General features: G+C 40.7%; 1 protein-coding gene across 1 annotated transcript in view; it reads left to right on the plus strand.

Annotated features, from left to right (window-relative positions):
• Nucleotides 1-19,567, plus strand: part of LOC117551614 (neural-cadherin-like) — a 508,256-nt gene that overhangs the window by 137,978 nt on the left and 350,711 nt on the right. The window contains exon 5 of the mRNA XM_034224543.1: nt 8,277-8,388. Within this exon, the coding sequence (XP_034080434.1) occupies nt 8,277-8,388 (112 nt within the window). The remainder of the gene's footprint in view (nt 1-8,276; nt 8,389-19,567) is intronic.

Here is a 19,567-nt window from a genome sequence, read left to right on the forward strand (position 1 = left end):
CTATTTGTTAAGGGAAAAAACGCCTATATAAAGAGGTACATTACAGTGCTGCACCATCAGTGTCTGATTTATTAAAACAACAACCTTGTAACTGAGAAACACTTAAATGCTACATTTCAAATGTTTACAATCCATCACTAAATTCATGGCAAACCAATTTTAACATCATGCAATAACACTAAGACGACATTAGTTGCATTGAACTGATCTTTTTAATAAGTTGTACAATGTAGTGAAACATGGGCTTGAGCTTCACTGAGGATCTTTGTCATTCTGACAGGGAGGCAAACTGCAGTTAGTACACTTCACGTTTTGAAATATGTGAAACTCTGTTAATATAAAACCCACACTGCTCAAACTTCCTTACTTTTCCTAAAATTGGTATATTTATTTATTTGTTTTGGGGCGTGGGGAATGAAGAGAACAAATATAGTAGCATTTTATGAGCATGGGATTTTGACCCCTCATATAAACATATGCATAATGCTGCGCTATACTTTTCGGCCACACGCCGTTGCCAAGCAACGCTTATTGTTTAGGTGTCCTTTGATAAGCAGGCAGTCATATAATTAACTAGAACTAGCTAGATCTGATAGATTTGGACATAGACGCGAGTGAAGTCTAACCGGACGCGAGAGAGAGATCAGATCAGCTGCTGCTGACGGAGAACACGCAGCTCTGCATGATCACAGCTCCGCCGCTGTGACGGACCGTTGAGCCGAGCAAAAATACACTAAGAGTTAGACCTAACACACTTAGCTAGTTTATCTACTCTGGAACTAGCTAAACTAATTATATTTATTTTTTACTGTTGGTCACTTATTAGAGGTTCAGCAAGCTGCACGAGACTGACGGGCTGTCAGGAGAGGAAAAGAGAGCACCCGTTTATTTTTCCCATTTTATTATCCAGAATTACTGTAAACCTTTGAATTAAGTAGTTAAACTACTATTAGTAGTTTGTGTAAATGCATGTGTGTATGAATTATACGTTTTTGTTTTTGTATGATTTTAGTAGAATAAATAAAAAAATAAAAATAAATGTTTTTCTTTTCATTAACATAAATAAATCTCACGTACCCCCTGCAGTACTCCAACGTACCCCTAGGGGTCCGCGTACCCCCATTTGAGAACCACTGCTCTAGAAGGCCCGCTAGTTAACTGGCTCGAGACAGAGGATCTAGATGAGTGCGACGAAGCAATTCATGCCGTTTTATTGTTTTTAACGTTGAAATTACAAGTGCAACAGGTGGAGATGAAGTTGTTGCGGAATTGTTGTGAGTACCCTTTTCAAGACGACAATTCAGTGAAAAGACGGACATTATAATGCCGCGGAGGGGGGGGCAGCGGGGGGGGGGGGGGGGGGGGGGTGTGTGTCTACAGAAGGTCCAGTTGATAGACACGGTTCGCCACTGGTGTGAGTGTGTGTGAATGTTAGTCTTCCTGAGCAGGTGGCACCTTGTAGATCAAGGCTGTGGTTTGATCACATGCCCCTGAACGTAACGTGTGGATGTGTCCTTATGGGCAAGATACTGAGTGGTGGAATGTAACATCAATTGATTTATTTATTATTTATTTAACACTCATTATTATTCATTATTAGTTTTTACATACACAAATACATAATATGCTGATTTCACATGATGCAGGACATGTTTGTTGACAATATATTGACAAACTTGGTGAACTGCTTTTACATGTTTGCTTTTCTGATAAAACAAAATGATATTATATTATACTGTGAAAAGAGCCATGGTGCATACTTAATACATAAGTTACGTATATTTTGCTGATAATACTTCTGCCCTTCTACTTAAGGAACATGTTTAATTCGGTACTTTCTTTTAATGGAGTATTTCATGACAATACTATTTCTACTTTTACTCAAGTGAAGGTTCCAAGTACTTCTTCCACCAATGAAGATACTTGACCCCAAATTGGCCATGGACTTCTACTGTATATGTAAAAGTGTCTTGTTGCGTCACTGGAATAGTGTCATGTCGAAGAAACTTATTGTGAAAGTGTATTCTTTATGTTAGTTTTGTCATGACCCTTTGTTCTGTGCTTTATGTTAACTTGTTAAGTAATTCTCCCTCTCATTCAGGCCTCCATGCTCCCCGCCCCTATCTGTCTCCTGCGTCTGATTGTTTTCCCCGCCCTGATTGTTTCCACCTGTCCCCTTACACTGGGTATATATTGTGCTAGCTCCCTCCTGTCCATTGCCAGTTCGTTTCCTCATTCTGGACCAACGTCCCAGCATACTCCACGGACATCTCACGGACCTTTAAGCTCTTGTTCTTAGTTCTTGTTTTTTCCTCGAAAGAATGTTTTTGTTTTCCCTGTTTTGTTACTGTGCCAAATTCCAGTAAAGTCATTATTTTTTTAACACGATCTGAGTCTGAGTTTGAGTCGTGCGTTTGAGTTCATGCCTCAGAATTCTCCCCGTGACAAATAGTGTTATATAAATGCAGTCCATTCAACTTTAATGTAGGATTAAACTGGTTTCACATTTATTTATTTTCATATCACATTTCGTACGAGAAAACAATTGTCGTAATTCTGTCTCCAACGTTTTACTGGCCACTCTATCAGCAGAGGGAAATGTTGTCATGCAGGCCTCTCTTGTTGACAGGGGAAAACCTTTTACAAGCTTTAATGCCCCTGTACGGGCTCTTTCCTGCTTCCTGAACACAATTCCGGTCGTTGGAACAATTCAGAGGATAATGGAGGGCTGAAAGGCCACAGCAAATATGAAGTGGTTTATTGTGCATGGTGATGACAAAGCAAGATACTGTACACACTCCACATTCAACGGTTTAAATAAGCATACTATTTACATTACTACTGCTTTAAAAATAATCTATATAACGTTTTTTATTATATATATATTTGTTATTTAAAAAAGCAAATCTAATGCATACACCCACATCATGTGTTCCTCATAATGCATTATGTGCCGTGCTAATAGTTAAGTGTGGACTATAGCAGTTATAATATTATTTGGGATAATTGTTATTATTTATTACACTTTTTTCTTCTAATTACGTGATGTTTGAATATCAAAAATCTGATCAATTCAAATTAACAGCACAAATATATAGGTACAAAAATCAAATAATTATTTATTACATTATTTAATAATTTGTATAATTATAATTTCTAAAGTGTTAATTATGTTGACTTGATGTGTTTGAGGGTGCACATGGTGGATAACTTTCATAACAATCAGTGAAAGACAAAACATTGTATAATAAAACTGCAGAGATGACATCCACAAATATGTCATTCAATTGAATGAATGCAGCCAGATTAAAACTGAAGACTTGCATATTACCATACAACAGATTTATTTCTACATTTCTTGTATAAAAATCTCAGACCTGTCAGGTTTGATTTGCTTCTCCTTGTCAAGCCCTCACCTCTTGCACGATTTGCAGCTGACAATTATAGGGGCAAGCCTGTTCTCCATGAAGAAGCACATACTCATTTAAATATGAACACCTTGTTAAAATTGCTACATTGGAGCGTTGTCTCTAGCCTTTGATCCGTCTTATTTTTGGAAAGATACAACGGTTCCTACCCAAACAGTACGACACAACCTGACCATTCCTGAATAATTATTTCCCCAGAGCTGTCGTTCTATCATGATACTTTTGGACTGAGGCAATTCACTCAAATGAGGGTGGATTTAAACATCTCTAAGTGTGAGACAATATGGGTCCAACTAGTGTGGCTCATTTGGCCATCAACAAAACAACATGTTTAATTTGTGCTAGGGGATTTCATTACTTGACTTGAAATGAAGAAATCAAATTCAATCCAATATTTATCGTCATCCATATACACACATGCAGAGCACATACAGTGGAACTTACACTCTGCATTTAGCATCCTAGTATATGCAGCTTCTATAGAGCGCCCACGAAGTAGTGTAGGGGTGCAGTGCTTTGATCAGGGGCACCTTGGCAGGATTTCCCTTAATCCGTAAATTACATTACATTACATTAAGATGATGCTTTTATCCACTTACAATAAGTGCAATAAACAATGAAGATACAAACGCAGAACAGCAGGAAAATTGCAGGTACAACTTCTTCAAGTCGTGCATTAGTTTCAAATGAGCTAAAAGACTTCAAATATGTTCAATGTGATTTAAAAGGTGAAACGTTCTGTTGTCCGGCTATCAATTGGAAGGTTGTTCCACCATTTTGCAACCACAATAGAAAACAGGCGTGTTTTAGTTGAGAACACCTGGGTCCCACGGGCAGGATGGCACTTTCGAGTAGACCAGCCAGGAGGGAGTTACGGTAGTCAGGACGGGAAATGACAAAAGCTTAAAGCAAGTTCAGTAGGCGACGTAGTGGAGTGTATTGTTCAACCATATCCTGGGTGTAGGAAGAACTTGGACCAGGACCTGCGTGGCCTTCTGGGTCAGCAGAGGACTAGTCTCCTGATGTTTTACAGAGTGTACCTGTAGGACTGTAGCAGCGATGTTAGCAGTGAAGGACAGTTGGTCCTCCAGTATCACACCCAGATTCCTTGCAGTCTGAATCTTGGAAACAACAGAGGTGCAGAGGTGGAAAGAAAGGTCATGGATGGATAGTCGTAACCTGGGATGGAGGAAGAGTAGTTCTGTTTTTTTAGTGTTAAGCTTAAAGTACTGAGAGATGTTAGTCAGACAACCACCCTGTAGAAGACGCTGATAATCAGATTGCGTCTGTTCAAGGACTGGATCTGCACGGACTGAGCTACTGCCACCCCTGAATCTTTTCCCCAGCCCCACTTGGGTCTACTCTGGTCTGTTTCTTAATCCCACAAACCTGCACTGAGCTCACATTGGTTTCACTTTATCAAGGGGTAACAAATAGATAAGGAGAAAGACTTAAATCTCCAACCAAAATACTGGCTGTGTCCATCACTGTCTCAACAATTCCATCTCTCTCCTGGCATCTGCCTATGGCTCATATTACATAACACACGCCCACTTGAGCGCAGCAACCAATCTAAAATGACAACCTGGGATCATGCCAAAATGGCATTTTGCTTGTATGCTTTATGTCTAATTCTAGACAAGAATGCAGCTGTCCTGAGACTGCTCAGATTAGAGACATTTGCTCTACTTGGAATAATGGTGACTGACAGCTCAACGGCTTATTTTTTATTAATAGTTTTTCCTCGAATGTGCATTAGAATTGCTTGCTTTTTGTAAGCAGTTCATGTTGAGCCTGTAATCTAGCACCTCCTGAATCTAGGCTTTCTATTTTCCCTTCATTCTCCCCATTCAAGTAGTGGGGAGAGGGACGTGTAATTATCTGCTTAAAGCCCTGTGTAATCATGGTGTAAACACTCAATCATAAAGCTTGATAAATATAACTTTCAAATATTGTATGGCAGTTTATAATTACATAAATGTTTATATAATTCCCATAATTTTAATGAATTATAATAAATAAATGAATAATGCATTATGTTGTGATTATAAATGATTTAGAGGAAACATTAGTATCAGACATGTGCCCTCTGCTCAGAGATCATGCAGCATATTCAGGCGGCAGCCGATTCACCAACACTGGAACACATGAGCACAGACTACAGTTTCAAAAGCAGAAATACAATCTGAGCTGATGCGTTTTAGTTTAACACACAAACTATTGTATGATCATAGGTTCACCTACTGAACTACAAATAGAACAAATGAACCAAAGACAGTGAAAACAATAAAGCAGATTCTGGCAGCATGCTCTTTTTAGTTCTCTTTGTAATCCTGCTAGAAATCCCGTAATTCAATGTAACGGTAATGTAATCACCTCTTTGTTTTATGCAACTATAAGGGAATACAGTTACCCATTTTTTAGTTTTCTTATGAAATCCTGTTAAATGCCAGTTGCTCCCCAAGCTGGATGTGTTCATTATCATCATTGTGATAGGAAGTGTTACCTGGACTGTGGAAGCGATGCATTTTGTGGAGCCATCCTTTTTCCCTTTTGATTTGTATTCTGCTTTTCAGAAATGTGTCTCCGCCTGCCAGAACAGAGCTGGTGTATTTGTGTTGACTGGAGTCACTGAGCATGACTTTATTTTGCAGGTAGTTTCCAAGTTTCTCCTTCCAGGAGTGATAGCTCACCGGCACCATTAGTTACCTAACCAGCCTGAGAGCTCTGACTTTGTGTGTGTGTGCGTGTTCATCATGTGTGTGTGTGTTTGAGCTCATCTCGCTTTATTACAGCTGACTTCCCCTCTCTTCTCAATCTTTTCCTCAGTACACACATGTACTGAACGTTCATATGTCGTGCAGAACCTTCAACCTTTCAGGCAAGCAAAGATTAACAGTCACTGGCAAACACACACAAATCACCTCAGGGAGTTGACATGGTCTGATTTAATTTGTTGTCCACCGCTTCCCAGTTGATCTTTGCTGAAGGATTAACTGATATTGCAGAACTTCATCTTACCTACCGGGATTTGTGTGTGTGTGTGTGTGTGTGTGCTATGTAAATGCAGTCGATTTACCATTACCATTTGCACTGGTACACTTTGCTCCGTGTGTGTGTGTATTTGTGTGTGATCCGTAGGCTGTTTATCCATACTGCTGTGGAAGAGGAAAAAGTCAGAGCGGCTCTCTTACCAGCTATTTATTTATTCCTTCTTAATGCTGCAAGCAGGCAGTCAACATCTGGTAAAGACTGCTGTGTTTGCCTTCGTGCCCTTAATGAACCGGGCAGCATTACAGTGACTCACGCACACGCCTACGTGCACACGCCATACAAATTCATCTTTTGCACAGTCTCATTTGTTAGCTCAGGGCTTCTGTAAAATTGCACAAGATTGCATTCTGCGCTGACCTACTGAAGGGCCGACTCTGCAGAAGCTCCCTCACTAAAGGGGGAAGGAGGGGGGGGGGGGGGGGGATAAACCAGAGGGATCAGGGTCAGGACTCGCCTATGCACGAGGTTGGATGGGGCTGCTTTTTGGTTAAGGATAGGGTTAATTTGGGTTACTCGCAGATGAAAAGGACTCCAGACCCACAGAAAACCAATTCCGGACAGTGCCTGAAGTGGTAATCCCAGATTTAAAATGTTCATAACACCGAGCCTGTGTGACTTTTAATCCCCAGCATTCCTACGTGATTGCCTGGGCCGTTTATGTACATACAGTAACAGCATTTCTGCATGAGATCAGACACACCAAGTCTGTTCCAGTTATTTTTCTTTTATGAATTACAAATGTTTTGTTTCCGTTAAGTGAGGTGATTCCCATTGATTGCCAATGAAATGTCAAGTAGAATTATAGTATTAAAGTAAAATGATTAGGTTATTGAAACTAAGAAATCATTTGTTCGACTTAAACAGTTTTTCTTGCCATATATCACTTTGAAACATGTGGAACTATCCGGCACTCCGCCAAGCCCAATGGTGCATTTCAGTGCTCCTAGGATAGTCCAATTTCTCAGTCATTGTTCGGACTTCAGTGTGTTCTACTTCTGGAGCTTTAAGTCTTGATTTTTAAACAACTAGTACCTCAAAAAGAAGAATGTGTAGTATTTTCTTTTCACACACGCTGAAAACAGTTTCGGAATGGTTGTTCCAACTTTAGAGGGCAGAGTACCTTTTCCTGATTATTCTGACCCCACATAAATGTTCTTTCAAGGTAACGCAGCTAAACATAATATGTGAACCGCTCAGTGAATCAGATCGTCTCAAAAATGTAATACATTTTCTTTGGCACAACTTTCCACCAATTTTAACAAAAATTGGGCCAACCGTTTTTAGTTGAATTTGTATAGTTGATGCTTTCATCCAAAGTAACCTACAGTAATTTAACCGTGAATAACCTTTGCTTTAAATAACCAAACCATTGGAAGTGCTGGTGCATCTTTCAAGCAGTCCTTTGTTGTTGTTGTTGTTGTTGTTGTTGTTGTTGTTGTTGTTACAAACAGGTGGGTTTGCATTCTGCGACAAAAGATGGGAACACTTTCTGCTGTCCTGATATCAATGGGGAGCTTGTTCCACCATTTTGGAGTCAGGATATCAAACAAGCGTGTTTTTGTTGAGGAGTACCTTGTTCCTACTTTCAGGGGGTAGTACAGATCTGATTGGCCAATCCAGAGCAAATTGCGCGTTTTTCTACGATCCTGCCCAAACAAAAACCTAACCTCCCCTTTGACTACATGTGACATTTGTGTCTTTTATATAAGTGAAAAGCGTGTGTTATGTAGGTTTATGTCATTTACTTCCTCCTTCTTTAAATCTTTTCCTCTCCCCTTCTCCTTCCTCTGTCAGGTACGAGTTGTCATAGTTGATGAAAATGACTGCGTTCCAGAGTTCCTCCAGTCCATCTACAGCAAGGATGGCGTACCGGAGACTGTGACAACGGCAACGTCCCTGCTGCAAGGTGAGACATCTGGAATATTCCATTAGTTTATCCTGCAAAACATCAATTAGTGCTTTTCTTAAGTTAAGTCTTCAGATAACATTACATGTAATTAACCTGCACCAAAACAGTCAATCAATCATTGTTTTTCTATTGTACACACTTCCATGGGGATTGGAGATGTTCATATTTCTTGATATACTGATATACTTCTTGACTCATAAAACAAATACGTTTTTGATGAAGTTACCAAACAAAATGTATCACTGTCATAGTTATTTAAACCCAAACAAGTTGTTTCCTATAAAGACGGAAGTGTATTGTAAAGCAGGCTCCAAGTGGATATTGACATGTGTTGTTGGACATGAAATGAGAAATACATTTTAATTGTGTTGAGATAAACCAGGTGCAGCTCAGCGGGTGTGCCTGTGTGGGGTCTGTGTTATGTTAATTTTCGAGGAGCCCTGCTGTAATGGCTTTCAGGACAAAATAAGCGGCTGAGCTGTGTTTTGTAACTATTTGTCGGCAGTTCAGCTTTTGATCTGACAGCATGACCTAACACTGAGAAGACTTATTCTACTTCTCTTCTTCTTTTGCTCAAAGACTAAACATTGTACACTCTTTAACATGGTTGGTATTGATCCAAACTGCTTGATGAATAAAACTATATTTCCTCGTCCAGCGGCTCAAGATCATTTTAGTTACAGCTCAAAACAAAGTGGTGCCTGAGACAAAATAAACAGGTTTACTCACTGTGCGCTGAAATTGGAAACTGAGCTGCAAGTGAGTATTGACAAGAACAAAAAGCAGGCAAATAAACACTGCATGCAGTATGTAAATAATTCATGCATGCTGTTATGACACCACACTGGAAGTGCTCTTTATCCCAGGCTGCAGGCGGGAACATTTGGGGTTGGATTCACATTACAAAGCTTTGTTGTTTTCACACTTGTGTTCTCGCTGCTGTGCGTTGAGGTCACTGCAATCATCCTCATCCCTATCATCATCATCACCATTAATTAGTCCAATAGCTTATTAGACAAAGGTTAGTATGTGTTACATGCTCATTGTTAACAAACACACTGTGTCCCACGCCAAATAATAGAACATCTTTAACCAGTTAACTATTTTAATACTGTGAAGATAGTCGCACTGTAGCAAAGATAATGTTTAATCAAATGTGTCTGATTTTTAAAGAACTTTAATGGCATTTTAATCAACTAGATATAGCTTACCTTCTTTTTGTTCAAATACGTCGCTTCAAACCCATTGAAATATCCTTGCCTGTACATTGGGGAAAAGTATATTTTTAATAATGATGTAAGGGAAATGTGCAGGGAGTTGGTCATTATAGACACAAGACACTTTGAATATTAAAACAAATATTTCATGGAGTTTTTTCAGAATGAGAAACAGAAAACTAATGTGATTTCGACACAACTTAACTTAAAGAGGACCTATCATGCAAAATGCACTTTTGTACGTCTTTTATACATGAATATGTGTCCCCGGTGTTCCAGGGAACTCACCAAGTGTCAGAAAACACAACCCTCTCTATTTTCCTCCATACCCAAATCTCTAAAAACGGGGCTGCAACGGATCTGATACTGACTGATCCAGATTTGAATACTTTACTGACGTCAGTAAAGTGGCGCTACGGCTATTGGTCAATTATCCACCTATCAGGGGAATGAGAGGTTGGGCCACGGGCCGGCCATTGCTGCTCGAAAGCGCTGGAGACGCTGTAGTACATATGCCAGGCCTGTAAGTGGCGCTGTAGTCTGCCACAAAAGCAGCGAAGAAGACTTCCCTTGCATGTTTGCCATGGTTGCCCTTCTGTTTATTCTCCGCTGTGGCTCTTTTTCTCCCTCCCCGAGGCAAGCTTTTGCGCCTCCTGATTTAAAACAAATGAATAATGACTCTATATAATCATAAGTAAGGGATAATGTGCAGCGACGCGGTCATTATAGGGAAAAGAACACCGACAGGCTGATCAGGAGCCCGACGAGAAGCGGAGGGATCTAGATCGGCATGAAGGCACATTATCCCGCTTATTACATGGCCACATTCTCGAACAAGTAACAACATGACTCCCAATATTAATTGAAATGCTTTTATTGATTTAAATTGACATGCATCCGCTAAGAGAAATAGTCCGTTGTTACCGTTTGAACTAACGTAGCAACGGCAGGAAGTGCTTCGATAGTGTTTTTGAGGAGCTTTTTGATTACAGATTTGAAAACATCGTTGCTTGCTTTAAAAGTAGCACAATTCATTATGGCAAACCTTGGAAAGTATCTAGATATCCCTGCCCTAATGCCAAAGTAACTGCACACTGAATATGTGTCGCCGTTTGATGTCTATGTCTGGACCGCTGCGTAAAAAGGAGGGTTTCTGCCCCATTACTTCTCTTCTTACTTCTATAAGAATAAAACACGGTGGATCTCTTTTTGTCCCCCTCTTCTCCCCGCTGCAGCCCAGCAGCTGATCTCTGAGCACGCTCCCCTCTCCTGCAGGGGGGCGTGGTCAGCTGCAGCTCACAGAATCAGCCCCCTGCAAAAACAGCGCTGGAAAGAGCAAATAGAGCGAAATGAGGCATGGCTAAAATGCAGGATCTTTTTGGTATTTTGAAAAAAAAAAACTATATTTATATACTTTATATAGGTATGGCCCTACAATATATTGTTCAAATATAGCATGATAGGTCTCCTTTAAATTGACCAGACATCTTTCTGCGGATGGATATGAATGCACACAATTAATTATATGAGGCAAAATACATAATAATTACAAGTATGGAAGAACATTGGGTTTGTCTAGTAGCAATGGGACATTAGTAATGGGAAAACATAGCCTTTGAATAGAGACTTATTTCTAACTATGTTTGTGTCATGTGATCTCAGGATGGCTTAAGTTACCAAAAGAGACCAGCTCTCTTAGATATATATACATTTTTATATTATATAAGTATGCATTTCTTATTGTACTTGAACCTACCAAGGGCAATCACATCACACCTCATATCAGCTCACAAGAGTGATATATTGAAATTGCCACATTTCTTCTTGTTTTGACATTATTCATGTCCTTTGTTTTTTTACCCAGTTGTTGTTACCCATGAGAATGTGCTCGGCCAATATTGTACTTGAGAGTGAGAGATAACAAAGACATGCTTTATATGAAAAGAACTGGGGAAAAAATCAATGCCAACTAAAACAATTAGCAGAGAGCCCTCACCAGGCCCACAACAAGCACACGGTGAACAGCCATGGAGCACAGCATGATAAAAATACATCAATAGGTTTATGCAATAAATCTAGTCAGTACAAACACAAAAGTAAAAGCAATCCAACACACGGCAACTAGAACAACAGGAGCAGTAGTTTAGAAACTTCTCCAGTTCTATTGAAACTTGGATTTTCTAATATAAAGCAACATTCACATGTTAAGCCATAACAAACCAAAGAAACATTAATTAAAATATGTTTTCATATTTGTATATCCTTCTAAAAAAGGTTAATATGTTCACATCAGATAGTTGTGGAAACGAAACTTTTTTTTTATGACATCACTCTACTGTTGATGTGTGTTTATGAGCGCCAAGTGTACGACACGTTTCTGTAGTGATACATGTTCTCAGTTTACTAAACTAACCGTCATCATAAAACAAATATTTGTTATAACACGGCTTCGATTAATACTCGATTCTAATGGTCTGCACCTTTTCGATAGCAGAACATTGCTAAGCATAGCAGACCGTTGCTGACGACCCTGTGCAGTTTATATCAGTCCGCAGAAAGAAGTCCAATCAATGTCAGCTAGGGCTAAAAACAACACAATTGTGTACCTTCATTAAAAGGTTAAAGGTTAAAAGACAAATAGAGCTGGAGGACAGATAAATCAGCATAGTAAGAAAGACATGATTTAAACACTAAAGGGAACAGCAGAAGAAGACAGACGGGATGTAAACACTTAAGGGAACATGGGCCGTGTCTCATTTCAAAGATTTCCCCTCCTCGACTCCTCGACTCCTCGGTCCTCCGGTAGTGACCCGGAAATGAATTTCAGCGCGCCATGTTGAAGGACATCTCATTTCTCTAAATGCACTTCGAGGACAGAGGATCGAGCATGGAGGAGGCTCTCTGGAGGAGCTCTAACCGAGGATAGACTGATGGTTCCTCCACGGCTCCTTCGTGGATGCATTTCCGGCAACAGAGATGTTTCAAAGAGCCGTGACGCACGGCCGGACTTATCTCAGCCAATGATAGCTCTGCATGCATCCCCTGGATATTATTTTATTAACTGCTCTCAGCGCGATGCGATATTTACAGAGAGAACAGCTGTGAGGTCCATGCAGAAAGCAGAGCAGTGTGTATAATATATATCACTCAGCAGGGGCGTCGCCTGGACCTGAAAACATTCGGGGCTTAGCCCAGAGTGGCGGCGGCCGCGGCGCTACAGTGGAATTTTTTTAAATATTGAAGTTAAAAGCATCAATCTGGTGCACTTTGAGAGCAACATTAAGAGATCTATAGATACATCTCTCAACACCCATATGAAACAGAACTGTAAACAGATTTTCTTTTTCTTTATGGATATTTTACAAATCACTCTCCTTTTAAACTCTATTCTTGTTTTACTGCCATAGACTATAATGATCATAAGGTGTGCCGCGGAAATAATCTTTTGAATAATTTGTGACCAAACCGTTTGAGACCCATTGAGATAACGGTGCATTCACACCAGCCTTTTATAGTCCGGTTGAATCTAACCCTGGTGCGTTTAACCGCTTGGTGCGGTTCATTTGGGTCGGTGTGAAACAGTCCGGGACCTCTGAAATGAACTGAACAACCGGACTCTGGTCCGTTAAAAGAGGTGGTCTCGGAGCGCTTGCTTGCGAACTCTGGAGCGGTTCATTGCTGGTGTGAACGCAGTCTGCACCAAAACATAGGAAGCGTAGTATTTACATGTCACAAGAACGCGGATGTCTTCAAAATCTTTAGCGAAAGAGTCTTTCAAGACATCCGTGGTTGTTAATTTAAAGAGTGAAGCAGAATTAAGTGTTGAACAGTGTCGTGTAAAGTAAAAATGCTCCATCAACTACATAAAAGTAAGAACACCTGTCGTCGGTGAAACGCCCCTCCTTACTGCAGAACATCTCTTTCATGTGTTATAATGTTTTTTAACGGACGTTGTCTGATTATATAATCATATGCGCGGGCCGCTAGTGTCTGTTGATCTCCAGATTAACAGTAACATGAGAATAACCTGCCGAAAGTGCCGATGCTCCATGGTGGAGACTCCGGTAGAAATTGCAGGGATTTGCGTTTTTACCCCCTTAATGTCTGACCAATTGTTGAACAGCATTTCCGTGCACATGACTTGTGTTTAAAGTTTATAGTCCGTTTGAGTTTTGCCCTGTGAACGCAAACCGAACCTTCTGGAAAATGAAACAATGTAACAAACTGTGGTCTGGTGTGCACCAGAGAAGCGGACTATTAGGTGTGAATGCAGGACTAAAGTGAACTATCTAAACACTCAGAGAGTCCTTTAGCTCACCTGAGTCTCTCAGTCTGAGAGGAGAGGACCCTCCTCCAGCTTGTTGTGGAACAAACAGCTCCTTATGTCCGTTAGTGCAGCTAGCTAAGCAGATGCTAACAACACGGTCCCTGCTGGCACCGGTCCCTCTCTCTCTCTCTCTCTCTCTCTCCTCTCTCTCTCTCTCTCTCTCTCTCTCTCTCTCTCTCTCTCTCTCTCTCTCTCCTCTCTCTCTCTCTCTTTTGTTGTCCTGTGGCAGGCACCTTCGATGTCGGGGAAACGATCTTCAATACTCCGAAAATAATCCCACCAGACTCCTTTGCCCGTCCAACAGAGGGATGTCCTTGTCCTTTTTCCTTTTCGTTATTTCAAACGATAAAAACTCTCGATCTTCTCTCGAATTATTAATATTTGTGGATGCCCTCGGCTCGAGTTCAGGGCGTCCCGAGCTGAATAAAGGGGTCAAATGACGGCAAGACGCCCCCCTGGCGGAAACGCTGTTCGGGACTAAAGCCCCGAATGCCCAGGCCAGGTGACGCCACTGTCACTCAGTATAACAGGCCTACATTACTCTCTTTATTTGCTTTAGTTTAGTAGATATCTACAAACAAAGAGTCAATATTTTTCTAAAACCATTTAGTGCTTCACATAATAAAATACACAACGGCTGTAGCCTCATTATATGCTTTAGGAGCTGTATGTGTGTGTGTGTGTGTGGTGTAGGTGTGTGTGGTACAGTGTGTGCGGACAGGTCTCAGTTGGTTTGGTTTCCTCTGCTTACTTTTAATACTTGTAAATACAACTTTTGGCCCGTAATGTATTGTCCTCATTGTAGCTACCAGAGAGAGGGGGGGGGTTATATCCAGTCTCTGATAGTGTTACGTTATTATGAGAGTGCTCTCATACTTGTTTGATTCTGAAATTGTATATATTATTTATATAAATATATATAAATATGTGTGTGTGTGTGTCCGCATCTGTAGCCTGTTATTGTCGCATTATACCGCACTGTCAATGAATCAAAGTAAATATATAAGTCGTCATGAACACATCTGTCCATCAGACAGAGGGCTGCTGTGCCTCTTGTCATCATTAATGGACGTCTCTTTAAAATGACCGCTCAGAGGAGAGGAGTTCTCATTTCTCTAACCGCCTGCTGCTTCCCCTCCTCTCACCTCGGTTCCCCTCCTCGACTCCTCCGCTCGCATCTCCTGTGGGCGGGACTAATGACGCGTTTCCACTGCAGGCCTCGCTCGGCCTCGCTCGGCCTCGCTCGGTTTGGTTAGGCCTTATTAGGCCGGCTCACTTTAATGCTGCGTTTCCATTACAGTTTAGGAACTGGGGCAGTTACTATAGTAACGCAGTGTAGGCGGAGCCGTGACGTCATCTTCAATGAGAGCCCCAGAAAAACAACACAGCCGTTAGCTCTTAGCACTCAGAGCTCACAGCTCCTCATATCTGTTCAGAAACTTGACAAAAGTTAAACAAGTACAAACCACAGACTGCCTGTGTCATGGCGAATACAGTCGCTGGTTTATTTATGTCTGTATAGGCCGTTGTTGTGAGTGTGGACGGTCGGAGCATATATAACGTTAGCTTAGCCAAGCTACATTTAGAAAACACGCATTTTAAAAGGGTTTTTCGCCTGCCGTCTGTCTGCAGACTTGTCAAAGCATTAATTCATGGTTTTTACTAACCGGTATCAGTATGTTGTTACGTCGGCATCATTTAGAAACGTGTATTACAATTAAATCACGGTAAAATATGTTAATCTTGTTGTAGTTGCAGCTCCCTTGCCAGCGATTCTCTCTCTAGTTTAGCATACTCAGCCCGACTCAGCCTGGTTGTTCCTGGCCCTAGAACCACGATTTAGTCGGGCCAGAAAAAAGGTGAAAAAGTAGCCCCGGGCCAAAACTAGGCCAAGTGGAAACGCAACCAAAAACGGGCCCCGCACGGCTCGGCACGCTTAAAGCGAGCTACCCGCTGCAGTGGAAACGCGCCATAAGTGTCGAGGATAGGAGTCGAGGAGGGGAATCTCAGAAACGAGACACGGCCATGGTATGGGCTCTGGCAGTGCCAGACCTGTTAAACCCGGCAGCTTAACTGCCACAGATTCTAGGGGTATTCAACCTCAAAAATGTATCTCATAAAAAAACGTGTAATAACTACGTTGGTCCACAACGTAGGACGTAGTATTTCTACAAAAACGCCTCTGAAATTGTAAGATCCCTACGTTTTTTTTCACCATTCATTCCAATTGCTGGCGTCTATGTCACGTGATCTTCAAATGTCTCCCTGCAGAAAAAAAACATGTCCGAACTTCGTTTTATTCTCGGTGTAAAATGCCTATTTTAAAGTTAGTTTGGCCATTAAAATGCGTTTTGATGTCATTTGATGCGAGCAATATGAGTTGTTATTTCAGATTATGTGTGCAGTGGATGTACATGATCTTTAGTTTGCTAGTTATTACGAAGATTACTTCAGGAAATTGTGTCGATACAACGTTTTCATTGTTACCAAGGTGGTTGCTAGTGACGCTGCTATCGATATTATTTATAGTTATTAGTTAGTTAGATTATATTAGATATTAGATAGTTATTACACGTTTTTTTATGAGAATGGGTTGAATACCCCTAGAATCTGTGGCAGTTAAACTGCCGGGTATCATCACTGTGCGATCAAAACTCGCGGCAGGGGAAGCAAACCTAGACATCACATGACGTAGCTTTACAGAGCAAAAACGGCAAATAGTCTTACCTTTGCTGTTTCTGATCAAAAGTTGTGTTCAATGGCATACAAAGCGATAGAAACGCTGCTGATGGTTAATCCATAGGTTAATCCAACGTCTCTGTGTCACTTTGAAATGATTACTGAAAATCCATCGTCATATTTATGACAAAAACTGAGTTTTCATATATAGCTGCTATGATAGCTACGAGAGTGTATGACAGCTTCCGGTTTTGGGAATTCTGGCTGTGCATCACTCTAGGCTACTCACCAATGGGTAATGTTTAGATGGATTTTAGGAACCTCCCCTCGATTATATTGGCTCTAACGGTTAAAAAGAGGTGTCAATCATCAAAATCGAACGAGGGGGGCTAGAGATATGGAAAATGCACCCAAATGGCCCCAGAAGAGGTTTTTTTTGCTAAATCTGTCTAAAAAGGTCAAATTTCACTTGTTTTGCGTCAATCTTGATACAGGGTACTTATTATATTTTATAGTTTGGATTCCTAAAGCTTTTACCAAGAGTAATGTTTTTTCATTGGACGGACACAATAATTTACATTGTTTTACTATGTTCAATCTGAATCTACTTTAAAATAAAAAACATCTCTATTGATTCTGAGTTTTCTACATCCAACTCACAGGTTTATCATTGCTTTGAGAAAAAAGATTATTAATTTACCCCTTTTAAGAAGTGAAGTTATAGTCATTTGTTCTGAGAATGTCATTTTCGAGCCTGAGACCTGAAAAACAGGCTCAGGGCTTAACAGGTTAAAGACTGGTTAATGGAAGAGACAATGTGAACCGACTTGGACAGTTACAGAAAACCTCGATCAAAGCTGCCATCATTTTAAGTTACGTTGCTGTCGCCGCGGTTCCAGCCATTTCCACAGAAGAATGGACTATTTTTTCTTAGCACAATAAAAAAAAACATTATAAAACCATGTTGAAATCAATGTGTTGTGTCAAACGATTGGTTAATTTAATAGGTTGCCATGTAATAAGCTGGATAATATGCAACGAACTGGTGATAGTGTTGAAAAGATGATCAGCGTAGGGGTCTTAAATCACCCTGAAGGGGTCATTTTCAGCATTATGACCGGCTCACTTACGAATTTATTAATAATAGCACACACATAATCACAAAAGAATAACAACAACTCACCTAATTAAATGTGTTAAATAGGTAATGTGGCGGACATGCAGGTTTTATATTATACTGATATAGTCAATTATTTGATTGCCGTACATTGTAAGACATAATGTTACCATCTTGTATTCTATTATACTATATCAATCTATGTGGATCTTCTGGTAATTGTGAGTCCCTCAGGCTGTGGCAGGCATATACAAGCTGCCAGAAGATCTGCTGTCCCTTCACCTCAAAACACTGTTTCTATTCTGGGGTTAACATAAGGAAGTTTGTTATTTCCTTGGCAATTTACCCAAAGTGGAAATCTCTTAGTGGAGACAACTTTTCACAGAGGAGGAGGAAGTGCATCTCTGTCTCTGCCTCACACATACCCTCTCCTCTCTGGGCAGCCATGTTAGTCTGTGTCTTCGTGTTTCTACTGCCATGTGGTGCGCACTGAGCCTGTATCTGGTCGGAATTACTCTCTGTTCGTAATGTCTGATGCAGAAACTCAACCAATTTATATTCAAATACCAGTTTAGTCTACTTTGGGGTTAAGTGTTATGACTCAATTGTTCTAAATATAGATATCTTTGAATGTTTCATAATTACTTGGGGCTTGGAAATAGGGCCGAACGTTATTTTTTCAACCATGAAAAGCAAAAAGGCTTAATAGAAAGATCCATCTATCTGCGCTCTGTTTGAGTGTTTTGGGCCGCCCAGCTTACACTCCTGCAACCTTATTATTATGGTTGGCTGTGAGTTTAAAAAAAAAGGCTGAGAACCCATGGTTGAATGAACAACATATATCACAAGTCAGTGGGACATTGATTAAACATCCAGAAACCCGATTGAATTTGCCGTGATAGTTACAGATGGATACGTGAAAATAATATAGAGGTGTAGTTCATGTGTGCACAGTACTTGGTTTACATGGCAGCTGGTTTACTACTGCAGGTGTTCGTACAGGAAGTAAAGATGGTGGGCAATAACAAAGTGTGACACAAAAAGTTACTGCAGAACAGATGCTTGAACATACTTCACCTGAGGTTCCAAAGATTCCCCGTCCTCGTCTTAGTATGTTTTAGGAGTAAAGCTACCTTCAGGCAAATAAGATTCCTTTCAAATGTCTTTAAGACAGGCTGTCCACCCTGTAAATTGCGAATGATCAGATTGGATTTGTGTGTCCAGCCTCTCTGCATAGGTTGCTGTGGTAACTACATAGGCTTCAGTAATTAGGTAGCTGCTGGTGATGACGAAGCTTTTCAATGCAGAATAATGGGAAATGGAGCTTTATCATTTCAAAAACAGATTTGGGTTGGCAGTCTGAACAAGGCCTTACACTCTACAGCCACACCAGTGGCCCTAACACTCTAACCCTAACCCATACGTACATGCTCACACACTAAGAAGGTCAACAAGCTAAGGTTAAGCAGGAATTATATTTGCCATTCTCATCATCGTGTAGTTTAGCATGTTTAGCATGTAACATGTGCCACCACATATAGCACTAAACACGTAGTATTGCCAGTGGCGTTTTCTCCCGGAGGCCAAGGGAAGCCAGGCTTCCCCTGTTTTTTTGGATTGTAGTTATAATTTAAATAAATAAATAAAAACACTTTGTTTTGTTTCGATAATTCTCCTCTGCTGTGTGTTGCTGCCGGCCCGTCTCTCCCAAGCCCCCAGGAAGTGCGCCGGAGTCAGATGAGAATATTCGTGCTGGTCAAACGGCGGTACTACACTTCCTTTTGGTTGCTGGGCCCGGAAACACTTTTTCCCATTGACTTACATTGGGAAAGAGTG

The sequence above is a fragment of the Gymnodraco acuticeps genome, unplaced genomic scaffold (genome assembly GCF_902827175.1).
Source record: "Gymnodraco acuticeps unplaced genomic scaffold, fGymAcu1.1, whole genome shotgun sequence".
Classification (NCBI taxonomy): Eukaryota; Metazoa; Chordata; class Actinopteri; order Perciformes; family Bathydraconidae; genus Gymnodraco; species Gymnodraco acuticeps.